This window comes from Cibotium barometz, chromosome 60, assembly GCF_041138505.1.
Source record: "Cibotium barometz isolate CiBa-2024 chromosome 60, ASM4113850v1, whole genome shotgun sequence".
In the NCBI taxonomy this organism is placed as follows: domain Eukaryota; kingdom Viridiplantae; phylum Streptophyta; class Polypodiopsida; order Cyatheales; family Cibotiaceae; genus Cibotium; species Cibotium barometz.
The window spans coordinates 38,173,387-38,186,711 of NC_141105.1; the positions used below are offsets into that span (position 1 = coordinate 38,173,387).

General features: G+C 43.9%; 1 protein-coding gene across 1 annotated transcript; it reads left to right on the top strand.

The window, feature by feature from the left end:
* Positions 1–3,929: 3,929 nt before the first annotated feature.
* Positions 3,930–6,793, top strand: LOC147605325 (uncharacterized). Its single transcript, XM_086794309.1, has 7 exons — positions 3,930–4,375; positions 4,546–4,792; positions 4,878–5,056; positions 5,164–5,277; positions 5,534–5,864; positions 6,371–6,568; positions 6,698–6,793. Exons 1-7 carry the CDS (start codon positions 3,930–3,932, stop codon positions 6,791–6,793), a joined length of 1,611 nt encoding a protein of 536 aa, XP_086650435.1.
* Positions 6,794–13,325: the final 6,532 nt, after the last annotated feature.

Below are 13,325 nucleotides of genomic sequence, written 5' to 3' on the forward strand. Positions count from 1 at the left end.
TAGTTATGATTCTTCTACCCATAACCTAGTTAAACCTTAATATATCCTCTAAATCTTTAGTCTTTAACACCTAATTTTTAAGTTAGTTATTATTCTTCTACCCACCATAACCTAGTTAAACCTTAATATATCCTCTAATTCTTTATTCTTTAACACCTAATTTGTAAAGTATTTATACATGCCCATAAGTTAGTTATGATTCTTCTACCCATAACCTAGTTAAACCTTAATATATCCTCTAATTATTTATTCTTTAACACCTAATTTGTAAAGTATTATCCTAGGCATATCATTCGGCATACCCTATTGCCATCATGGGCTTTTAATATTACAATCACTTGCTATCTTGAACAGCTAAGCGAATTTGGCTTCTTAGGTTCTAGTCTTTTAGGTATTGTGATCTTATCTTTAGTGGTTTGCGACCTTTTAATCCACCTTACATCACTACCTTTTGCATTATTAGCACCTTGTGTAGTATACAAGTATCCCAAAAGCTTTTCCATCGATAAGATGATTCCCTATGAGCTTAAATCCTTATACCATTGCTTTGTATCTTACACACACACCACTTTCACTACAACTTCTTGCATTCTTGGTGGCACTATCATCATCCACTATAATTTTTGGGTTCTAGGTATTTTGAGAGTTAATAATCTTTTGTCAACATCTGGATAGCATTAACTAGTTACAATCACCTCCTTCTTTACTCACATCTAGTCCCTTGGATGTGTATCTGCTAGAAAGATGCAGTTGGTGGTTGGCATTGTTAGGCGGAACCCATACTATCCGCCCATTCGATATCCACCCATCCAATTATCCAACTTCCGACTGTTCTGTGCGCCTGAATATGAAGCGTTGTCATTGAAGCGTTGTGTCCTTTGTAACTTTCGCCTATAACTCTTCGGCATCTGTTGTTTATATAAGGATGACTTAATATATCTATCTGTGTTCTTTAAGTACGAGTGATTCTTTGATCGAGGTTCTGAGTGATTGTCTCCTAAATCTCTTTAAGTATAATGTTTTTCTATTAATAGCTGTGTGCCGTTAACACTTTAACGACCACGATGAACTGGAAGGGTGACGAAGTTTAAGACACGTTTCTTGATGGCTGGATAAGCCTTGTGTGGCGGTGGACCGGATGGGTTCGTGTCCGAAAGGGACTAGCGTCATCAATGCTATGCGGCACACCGGGATGCGGTGCTGTTTGGTTATATTTCAAGTTCTAGTGGTTCCTCAGTGGTGGACGGTGATGGAACGGATCGCCTACAACCGGAGGCAGTAGCACCAATGGAAGAGGAAGTAGAGGTGGAGCCACCCCATGATGAAGAGGTACGGGAGGGGTTGGAAGAGCTAGGGGAGGAAGTAGAGGTGGAGCCACCCCCATGATGAAGAGGTACGGGAGGGGTTGGAAGAGCTAGGGGAGGAAGCGGTAGTTGTTCTGCACTCAACTGACCGACACACCACTGGAACACTGACGAACACCCCGGCCTTCCCTCCGGTACCCCCACCGCCGCTCCGTTTTCATCGGTACATTCCCTTGGGATAGCGTCGCCTTCAATTTGGGCCGGTGAACCAGCCTGCCACCATCATGACAGTCAACTACCCGAAGTTCTCACGGTGATCATCGGATGATGATGCCGATGCCCACATTCTCTTGTTTGATAGTGCATGCTGGGTAAATGTTCCGGGCCCGGTGGATCAATAGTTGAAGAAGGCGTGTTCCAATCCTCTGTAATAAGAAGGCGACGGTTTGAATCGCGGGCTGGTCATTTCCCGACTTATGATGCTTTGCGTGATGCCTTCCTGGCCCAATATCGGGAGGAAAAGACAGATCTGTTCATGTGTGGACAAGTTGGTCGGATGAATCAGAAGCATTTAACAGTGGCCGCTAAATTTTGGAAGGTACTAGGCAGCCGGATATCAGGTAAATCGGTCGGCGGTGGAAATCCTCAATTCTTATTTTATTAAAGGTCTTCGCACACCTGTGAAGCGGGCAGTTGTTACCGTGGATTTGGCGGCGGCAACCCTAGAAGATCTGGTGGAGGCTGCTGTTCGTGCGAAGCGGGTTCTTGTTAAGTCAATGAAGCAGAAGAGTAAAAGCAAGTCCAAGTCTTACTCGACGGATTCCTCGAATGATGAGGAGGATCAGGATTCGGATGAATCAGAGACCAGCGAGATGAGTCAGACGATGAGGAAGGAAGACGCCACGAGCGGAAGAAGGCAAGCAAGAAGGTCGGAAAGTTGGCCCAGGATGGGTCAGTGATCGGTGCTCGGGCTCCCGAAAGTGGTTGCAGGGACTTCTCAGCGGCTTCGCTCTGGCGCATGGTGTACTCGGTGTCGGAATGACGGCCATATAGCGGAGGAATGTGACTTGAATGATCTGTGGTGTGTGATTTGCCAAACGGCGATGCACTTAACCAATGCTTGCAGATACAATGGACGAAGGGCTCCACAACCTGTTGTGGGGGCACTGGCCGCTACCGTGCCAATGGTGCCGATGGCTCCGGTGAGCCGGCACGCTGCCCCTTTCGCCCAAGGGTGAGCTTTGCAATGGGCTCAAGACCGGATGGTCAGTCAGCGGAATGGAAGATCGTCTGCTTTTATTGTGAAACCTCGGGCCACCGCAAGTTAGAATGTGAGCTGTGGAAGCGCGATAATGCGGAGAAGGAGAAGAGCCAGGGAACAGGCGAGTCTTCCTCTTCAACCAAGCAGCCGACTGTGAATGTGGTGGAAATTGTGGCTCTAGGAAAGGGGCAAGAAGCAGCTCTCCAAGGAGACTTCGGTGATGGCTATCACTCATTCGGAATATCGCCCATGCAGCCAACGGCTAGTGGGGCCTCGGAACAAGAAAGGGAAACAGCCAGTAATGGATTGGCGGGAGAAGGATAGAATTCGGGCTCAGGTCACAGAATGGGTTCAGGATCATCCGCAGTTCGAGTCCTCTGGGGAGACGAGGGGTCCTGATCCAGTTGTACCACCGGTCCGGGTGGAGCCGAAGGAGACACCGATTCGGAGAGCTGATCCGGAAGCTGTTAAGGATGGTATGATCTGTGGGAGGATTTGAAGGGACAGCTGATTCACATGTCAGTGGAGCAGCTGCTCAAGGGTGGTGGAAGCACAGGGGAGGATAAGCCGGAAGCACAAGTACGTTCCACGGAGGCAGATGTTTTCGCTTCTAATATGGACGCCCCATTGTTTGATGACACAGTTCCGGTGATCAATGTGAAGTTGGCAGGTCAACCTATTTCGGGGGTTTTATTGGACGGAGGGTCCAGAGTCAACATTATATCCCACATGATGTGTGGTCTGAAGACATGGGAGCCGACACTGTTTGCGGCGGTTAAGATGGCAAACTAGTGGAGGGTGCAACCCTTGGGCCCGATCCAAGGTCTGTTATGGAGGTTTCTGGATTCTCATTCCAGGTGGCGGTGGTAGTACTGTGGATGGAGGATATAAAAGGGGCTTACCCTATGCTATTAGGCCTCCCATGGCTGCCTCACGCTCGAATAAAGCAGGATTGGCATTCCGACGTGATCACGGTTCAGAAGGGGAAGAAGAAACTAAAGTTGTTAGTGGTAACCAAACAAAGGGTGGCGACACCAGCCCATCCAAGGTGTCAACATGGTGGAAGGACTGGATCTGGATGAAGAGGAAGAGTACCCGTCAGAATACAGACTTAGTGAGTTTGTTTGAAGTGGATGCGGTATCCATTCTGAATAAATATCGGTCAAAGCAGCAGTCAATGGAGGCATCTAAAGTCCGGGGGACAAAACCAAGTGTAGGCCAAGGGGATGACCCGGACAGTGGTGAGGATGATCTTGGCGAAGTAGACACTTCGGATATCCAAGGGGTGATTGCAGCCGAGGAGGCCTTTGAGCGGGAACTGCAGATGTCTCAGGCGGGTGAAAGAAGATGAATTGGTGGTGGATATGAATCTGGGCACGGAGGAGGAACCAAAGGTGGTCATAGTTAGTGCCCGTCTAGATTTGACATTTCGATTGCAGCTGCTGCAGGAGTTACTAGTCTCCTTTGCGGATGTGTTTGCCTGGAGTTATATGGACCTGCAAGGAATTGATCCTCAGTTTTACCAGCACCACCGGATCAATCTCAAGGAGGATGTTGTTCTTGTTCGCCAGCAACAACGATATCGAATGAATCCGAATTACGCCAAGAGGGTGAAGGAAGAGTTGGATAAGTTGCTTCAGATCGGATTCATCTATCTGATTGATCGGGCGACTTGGTTGTCACCCATACTGATAGGTCTGAAGAAGAATCAGAAGTTGCGGGTATGTGTGGATTACCGGAAGCTGAATGCAGCAACCATTACCGATCCGTTCTTGTTGCCATTTACGGATGCAGTATTGGATGCAGTGGGGTATGTGTGGATTACCGGAAGCTGAATTCAGCAACCATTACTGATCCGTTCTTGTTGCCATTTACGAATGCAGTATTGGATGCAGTGGGGTGGGACATGAGTTGTATTCTTTTTTGGATGGATTCAGCGGGTATAATCAGGTCCATTCTTGTTGCCATTTACGGATGCAGTATTGGATGCAGTGGGGTGGGACATGAGATGTATTCTTTTTTGGATGGATTCAACGGGTATAATCAGGTCCATATGGCACCGAAGGACTGGGAGAAGATGGCTTTTATCACTGAATGGGGGGTTTTTACTTCGAATGTGATGACATTCGGCTTGAAGAATGCCCCGACCACCTTTAAGCAGATGATGCAGGAAATTTTTGAAGAATATCTGACTTCATTTATGAGGGCCTTTTTGGATGACTTCAGTGTGTTTGGACAGAGGTGTGTGCATTTGCACCACTTGCTGCTGTGTCTAACCAAATGTCGGGAAGCCCGTTTGTGCCTGAATCCAGCTAAATGTGCATTCGCCGCCCGTGGAAAGTGGAATGCTGCTTGCACACATTGTTTCAAGGGAAGGGATTGCAGTGGATCGAACAAAAGTGGAAGTCATTCGGAAGGCAGGGGTTCCGGTTAATAGTAAGCAGTTAAGCCGGTTCTTGGGGCAGGTTCAGTGGCATAGTCGTCTGCTTCGGTACTTAGCGGATGTGGCCGCTCCACTCAATGAGCAGATCAACAAGGTACCACTGGCATGGACGGAGCAGTGTGATTTGGCATTTTGATGCTTGAAACTTATGTTAGCAGTAGCTCTGGTAGTTCAGCCACCCAATTGGGACCTACCTTTTCATGTGTTCGCGTGGATGCTTCAGATGTAGCCATCGAGAGTGTGCTGATGCAGCAGGGTGAGCCGAAGTGGTTCTGACCAGTGTATTATGCCAATCGGAGATTGTCCAAAGCAGAACGGAACTACTCCACGACCGAGCGGGAAGCTTTGGGGATGATCTATTATGTGATGAAGTTTCGCGCAGCAAGTTCACCTTTCATGTGGATCATTCTGCATTGCTCTATTTGGTGAATAAACCTAATTTGACAAGGAAGCTGGCTCGGTGGATGCTCATTCTGCAGGAGTTTGAGTTTACAGTCATCCATATGCCGGGATCGACACATGCAGTGGTGGCGGACTACCTTTCCATACGCCGGGATCGACACATGCAGTGGTGGCGGACTACCTTTCCACGTTGGAGAATGGGGAACCTCCGGATGGTGTTCATGATGACTTTTCGGATGCTGATTTGTTCGAGCTGGAGGCAGTGGCTCCGGATCCCCCACAAACTTGGTATGATGAGATGCTACAGTTTGTAGACACAAGTTTACTAGGAGACAGTCTAACACAGGATCAATGTAACACAGGATCAATGAAAGCGGCTGGCAATTTGAAGTCGGGGTTTTTGGGTTATTATCGGCCAATTGTGCCATCTTGGGCTGGATCAGGTGCTACAATGGTGTGTGCCACCTTATGAGCAAGAAGCAGTACTTTAGGAGACGCATCAAGGCGTGAGTGGTGGTCACTTTGCTGGGGATGTCACGGGACGGAAGATCCTCCAAGCCGGATTGTGGTGGCTAACAGTGGTCAGAGATGCATACAAGTTTGCAAGACAATGTGATGTTTGTTAGAGGTCGACTAAGAGGGACTGAATGCCGCACAACCTAGTGCTACCTCTGGAACCATTTATGAAATGGGGATTGGATTTTGTGGGGCCATTCAAGCCACCAGCCAGATGGACAAGAAACAGGTACATTTTGGTGGCGATAAATTACTGAACCAAGTGGGTGGAAGCTCAAGCACTGAAGGACAATTCAGCTCAATCGATGGCAAAATTCATGTATGAGATGATTATGACCAGGTTTGGTTGTCCAGTGGAACTAATCAATGACCAAGGAGGGCATTTTCTGAATGCAGTAATTAGGGAATTGGTGACTCGGCACTTCGACTGTTTACTATCCACAGGCCAATGGCCAGGAGGAGTCCAGTAACAAAGTGCTGCAAAAGATTCTGAAGAAGCTGGTTAATGAAAACCGTACTGACTGGGATGAGAAGCTCTATTCGGCAATATGGGCTTTCAGAACAGCTCACAAGGTGGCAATGCGATGGACCCCGTTTAAATTGGTGTATGGGGTGGAAGCCGTTGTTCCAATGGAGTTTCTGGTTCCGAGTCTCTGAATTGCAGTAACGGAGAAGTTGGGACCGGAGGAGTCCCTGGACCATAGATGGGAACAACTGCTCAGGCTAGGGGAGGACAGGTTTGTCAGCTCCTACATTTTTGGTGTGGTGCAGGCTAAGAGGAAGAAGTGGGTTGATCGCCATTCCAAATCCCGGGCATTTAAAAAGAAGGATGCAGTTTTACTGTTCCCGGCTCGGCCACTACCCTAGGAAACTGAAGCTCCACTAGGCGAGACCCTATTGGATTGTGGATAAATTTTATGATAGAACCTTTCTATTGGGCACTCTGCAAAGGCGAAAATTTTTTTAAGCCGATCAATGGGTAGTACCGACTTCATCCGTACTCGGGGCGCCTTGGCCGTTTCATGATGATGAGGACCCAACGGTAGATTGTGCACAAATGATTTGGGCGAAATTTTTGGAAGATTCTCATGAGAGGAGGGATTGTGGCGGCTACATGGGGCCGCGAGCTCATTACTCCCTCAATAGTATCTCTAATTATGGGAGTCGGGCACGAATTTTCATAATTGCATGATGCAAGGCGGTGAGGTGCGTTTTTGCCGAGATTAAGTGCTGGAGCCTGGTGGTCATTTGTACAGCTCACCTTTCGGTTCTTGCTCTTGCTTCCTATCGCGCCTGCTAGGCCATTTCTCCTACAACAAGCTATGGTGCACTTTGAGCTTTTCTCGCCATTCTCCACTACAGATGAAGTTGGCTGGACATAGTACGACTAACAACGTTTGCCCAGAATTGCCTAGCATGTTATCCCGGTGCACCTCGCGGCCTCTGAGATTAAAAGGGGGACGTGGTGCAGCTTAGAAGAAACAGATATGAACTGAGTGATGCCCTTGTCAGTATGCGGCTCTACTTGCCTCTGCAGGGTCGGACGGAAGTACAGGTAATAGAGGCGTCGACCCTCAATAACCTGTTCGGTGATAGGGTCTCAGGCGAGTACCGGGTGGCTAATCACCACCCGGAGGCCGTCAAGGTTACCTGCTACAAATTCTTGTTGGAGACCCTGTAGTTGCAGAACAAGACAATTAATATCTCTAGACAGGCTATGTCGTGGTTGCTCAAGGCAGACCAGGACCGATCGGTTGCTTGGACCCAAGTTTTTATGGCTCGTTTCAGGAAGGAGGTGGCACGCCTGACAAAGCCTAATATGCATGCACACCTGTCTCGGCTAGTTATTTACGGTGCTGTTTAGAGAAGAGCTGGCATTGAATCCGGGAGTCAGTTTAGGAGCCGGCGGGTGCATCTTCAAGCCGGGCTCGCAGCATGGCGGAAGAGGAGGAAAATCAGACCCAGTTGATTCTGAATCGACCAGACAACCGGAGCGGTCTGTTCAGCCTGAATCGTCTCGGCCAGCAGTACAAGAGCAGGTGTCCGAGTCCGCCAGGCAAGTGGACCAACCATCACAATCAGAAGGAGTATCAGGAAGTTAAGTCTGTTGGCCAAGGCTCCGGAGAAGAAAAGCAAACTTACTCAGGTCACCTTGTGGGAGAAGGTTTCGCAGACAGTGCAACCACTTTGCTGCCAGAGGAGTTTGAGATGGAAGCAGGTGTGCCCAATATCTGGCCAGATGTTTTGAAGGCGGAGCCGAAAAGTAGCAGATGGAGAAGCTGCAGCTGCAGGAGATGAATTAACCGGAGCTAAGAAGACGTTGGAGTCTGTAACTGGAGAGAACATGAGGATATTGGAGACAGTGAAGGGTCAGACTGCCGAAGCCCAATCTCGGGCCAAATTCCTCCTCTCAGGAGAATAATCATTTAGTGTATACAATCCCCCACTAGTATTAGACTAAGTTCTCATGATCATTAACAGGCATTCTCCTCTCATGGTAAAATTCCTGTGAGACTAGTCAGTGTGCTTGACATATATATCCACTTAACAGGCGTGATTGTGTATTTGCCTATAATATAAAACAATGAAAAAAGGTTGGTGGTTTAGACACTTCTGGAGGGCAGTGAGATATTGACCTAGCAACTTTGTGGCTAGAGCAAGGCGTAACAATGAGCAAAAGAATAGTGTAGATTTGGTGGTGGTTTGGTGTATAAAGACATAGAAGGAGGGCGATGAGATTGACCTAGCAACTTTGTGGCTCTAAGGTGAAGGTGAAGTTTCAAGATGTAGAGGATGAGGCAAAACGAAGTGATGCCAAAGATGATGTAAAGCCTTTAAAGCGAGGTGACATGGCAAAGGGGAGAAAAAGTCAACATTTCAACTCCAATGTTGAGTGATGTGTCACGTTTTTGAGGCAAAGTGGCATGTTATCTCTAAATCAAAATAATGAGATGGAAGGGCTAAAGATGACATGACACCTTGAAGTGATGTAGCATGAAAAATGGAGACCAAGGGTGGGTTCACATGGAGCCAAAGGGGAGCTAGCAAGGGACCTCAAGGATAGGTTCATATGCCAGGCAAAGTTGACATGGTGTGAAAAGGGGCTTGCTGTTCATATTTTGGGCACCGAAAGGTTGATAATGAATGGCTAGGTGGTTAATGTGTTTTGTGCAATTCTATTTTCTCCTTAGCTAATGACACTACATGAATGTGCCTGATGAGGGTAACATTCTTCTTCTCAATTTTCTTGCATGGATGCTTAGATAAGATTAGGGTTAGTGAGCAACAAGGGCATGATAAGTAATTAGGGACTTAATGCTAGAACAAGTATTAATTTTTGTTTATAAAACTTTTAAAAGAGGGAAAAACAAGTAATCAACACTTGGAACTTGTGTAATTGCGATGTACTCATCCCTAACAACACCACAATTAAATGCAACCCTATTTCATGATTTATCTCTTCTTTTTGTTGTTTCATCCCTAACAACACCACAATTAGTGCAACAAATCTTCATGTACTAAATCAACACTTGGAACTTGTGTAGTTATGTGGTGTACTCATCCCTATAAAACACCACAATTAAATCCAATTTCATGAATTATCTCTTCTCTTTGATGTTTCATCACAACAATCTTCTCTTTAATTTGCTTTTTTTCTAAGAATGGAAATTTGAATCTCTTTATACTTAGATCTCACCATCCGTAATAGAATGGATTAGTACTAATTTATGCAACCAATTTGTGTGCTCTTACTATGTATGTTGCATCAGTCCTTTCTTTGGTGTTTGACTCAGAATCAAAGTCCCAAAGAGCCCTTAGCTTAAAAACCCAAGTGTGTGGATTAACCTAAATTGTTCTTACCCACCATTACCGTTCTTGACACTAAATCATGATGGGAATCATCATTATTTTTTAAATACTAATGCGATTGTATACTCTTATTAGACTAAGTTGGTGGATCCTTGATTCGTTATCTAATTTATGACAAAATCAAGCCTTTCCAATGGATGTTAGCCTTGATGCAAGTCCTCCATGATGACATTTTTTTCTAGAGCCACCATTAGATATTGGATAGTTTTGTGCTTCATAGGCAAGGTTCCATTAGAAGAATCTCTCTTCCAAAGGTTTGCATTGCATTCATTGCCACCATTTATCCAATGTACATCATCACATCCATTTCTTCCTCAATTGGGATCTCATTTATATATCCATTCACCAATTTAGGAATTGCCATAAATTTGGATTGTTTCTAAAAAACAACCCTAATAGTATATTAGTTGGGAAATTGATAGCCTACCTTCTTTCCCTTAAGTCTTCCCCAGCTTTGTTTGACACTAAACCTATCCCACTAGCTCTCACTACATCATCTTTAAAAAATTATTTAGGCATCTATATTTTTGTAAGATTAAGGCCTCATACCTTTATACATACCAAATAGTATTTTATACTTTTGGTAAGCCTAAGACTTTATATTAATGCTTGGTATATTTTTGGAGAGCTTGCAAGCTCATAAACTCAAAAGCACTTTCTTTTGCTTTATTTTTGGAATTATCTATTTGAAAAGCAAGCGTTTTTTTTTAATACATATAAATATGGGAGAGTGGTACAAGGGCAACACTCTACCCAGGGGAGATTCTCAGGAGATTCAGCCCACTCTTGTGTCGACGGTGACTTCTACGCAATCTCTCTCTCTCTCTCTCTCTCTCTCTTATTTATTTAAATTGATTTATTTAATGTTAATGCTTTCAATTTGTGCAAGTATATGTTATGCTCTAATTTTTTTGTTGAGAAAATAGAGTTTTCTTCTCCAAGTGTCTTAAGGTCTTGATAGTGGTATCAGAGCTTTGGGGACCACTCTAGGAGAAGGATTTTTGAAGGAAAATTCAACAATCAAGGTTTACGCAATTTACTTGGTGCAAAAGAAGGCTAAAGGTTTAATTTTTTAGAATTCCTAAAGCTTCAAACAAATCAAGGGAAAATATCGTGGGAAGAGGAAAAGCCTGCAAAAGATGCAATTAGGATACAAGTGCTTGGACAAAAAGAGGTTATCATCAAAGATCCAAAGGATAAAGTGAAGAAGGTTATAAAAACCTTTGGGCAAAGCTTGTGTGGTTTATGGGAATCTTATGAACCATTGGATCAAGTTCAAGTTAAACGGCTAGATTTTAATACCAACTTTCTCAAAAATCACTTCTACAAAAACCAAAAACCACCCCTCTTTTGTAAACCCACCTTTTCCAAATCTCAATCCCTCAAGTATAGATGTGATCAACATGGCAAGGGCTCCAACCTCCTAATCTTGGTTTTACTAAGCTCATCCTACAGGTAATTTGCATAATCAAGGACCCATAACCAATCTCATTAATTTTTCAAAAAAAGAAGAGAATAATTTCAAAAATCTTCCCTTTTACACTGCGCTACCACCTGTTCTCCATTCAAAAATTACGTTTTTTATTTGTTGTGCTGCCCTTTCAATCTCTCTCCATTCTCACCATAGCTGCCCACGGCCGCGTTTTTTAGCTTTGTGTCCAAATTGCCTTCACTAATTCTTTTTCAAAGGCGCCGTGTGCTACACGCTACCAATATATTAGCTTTGTTACTAGCTTTTGTAAAAGCTTAGGCTTTAAAATTATAAAGCTTTAACATTATAAAGCTTTTGTCATTAAAGCTATAAAAAGCTTCTAATAAAAGCTTTAAAGCTATAAAGCTTTATATTGCAAGCTTTTACAATTCCTCAACAAAAGCATCTCTTCAAGCATCTCTTCAAGCTAAATTCAAATGCTTCCAAAGACCAAAGACATAAATTTGATATTTTGGATTAGTACTACAAACGTGGGTTTCACCAAAATTGATTTTTGGGGACAAAGGCAACCATCTCAAAGTACATTGGGCTACTTCAACAAATGGATCTCGAAAGCTTCAAATACCACTTACGCGCTTCATGACACTTGAAGTTGGGAATTCTTACTCCACAAAATTGAGACAACATATGACTTCAACAACAAATTCGAAGCAAGGATCGTAAGTACTACTCTTCACATATTCTTTATTTGCTTATCTTAATTATTATCAAGCTTTCACAATTTTATTTTTCTCTCCCTATCCCTTATCACACCAAACCCATAATCTCCTTCTGTTTCATAGCAACTTCTATCTCTTCAAGCTCAATTAAATGAATAACGGGCTAAGCTCAATTAAATGAATAACGGGCTAAGAGGATAGAAATGCTTCGTCAACTTGACAAAGAAACTATACAACTTTATGTGGAAAATTTTTGGCAAGTTCTCATTCAACTCCAAGCCGTTGAACGAGTGAGAACAAAGGAACAAAGATGCAAATTCATTGCTAGATTAAAGCGTACTCTTCGAGCAAAGATCAACATGTTCCAACCTCAGTAAATTTGACAGGTACACTAATGATACCAAGTTTTTTCAAACAACAATAACAATCGTGGCACTAACAACAATAACAAGAAGAATGATGACACAAAGAAAAAGTAAGATTTTGTACCTCGAGTGGTGACATGCTACAATTGTCAACAACAAGGACACATTACACCCAATTTCCCAGAGAAGAAGAAGAAGTCATCCACACAAGTCAACATGATTGATGGTGAAGAAGACGCAAAGACGGTGACTTCTCTCTCAAGCAAGAGGGTAATTTCAAAAACGAAGATCTCTCAGATAATCCAGGTATGCCTAAACCTATTGTTGAAAAGCAAGTTCACCTTATCTGCTTTTTAAAAACAAAAGGACAAATTAAGGGTAAGGAAGTAAATATATTGTATGATGATGGTAGTACACATGATTTTATTTCTGAAAAGCTTGTACATGCTCTTAAATTGAATGCTACTCCTTTAAAATATAAAATCAAAACTTCTTTTTAAGGAACATAATATAATTGCACAAAGGAAGTGCAAGATATCGTTTTATCCATTGCACCATATTCTCAACCCTGTACTTTCCTAGTTACACCTTTGCATTCGTAAGATGTTATTCTTGGAATGCCATGGAGACATGAGCATAACCCTCATATTGATTATGATTCATCTATCATATCAAGATTTTGTATTCAATGGTGAGAATGTATAATTAAAAGGATTAAGAGAATCTAGTGAATTGCACTCCTTAGCCATACCCAAGCTAAGCGAGCCATGAGGAAAAAGGAAAAGACATATCTAGTCATGCTTAATGAGGTTTTTTAAAGATCCCTGCTCCCTCCACGCAACGAATTCTGGGGTGCTAGCAGTGGAAGTAGCACTTCTTACACAAGGCAGAGCCTCTCACTCAGGGTCTCGCCCACCACGGATATCCGGCAAGAGACTAATCCCTCGGTTCTTCCAAAACCGAACCTGAAAAAACTTCCCTAGCCCACAGCAGACATAGGCGTTCCTCCAGGA

Excerpts from the sequence above, each read along its gene's own strand:
- LOC147605325 (XM_086794309.1), top strand. The coding sequence starts at position 3,930 with ATGAATCTGGGCACGGAGGAGGAACCAAAGGTGGTCATAGTTAGTGCC. Across the intron at positions 5,057-5,163 it reads TGGCATAGTCGTCTGCTTCG|CAGTAGCTCTGGTAGTTCAG; the intron begins GTACTTAGCGGA and ends AACTTATGTTAG. Across the intron at positions 5,278-5,533 it reads CAGCAGGGTGAGCCGAAGTG|TGGTGGCGGACTACCTTTCC; the intron begins GTTCTGACCAGT and ends CGACACATGCAG.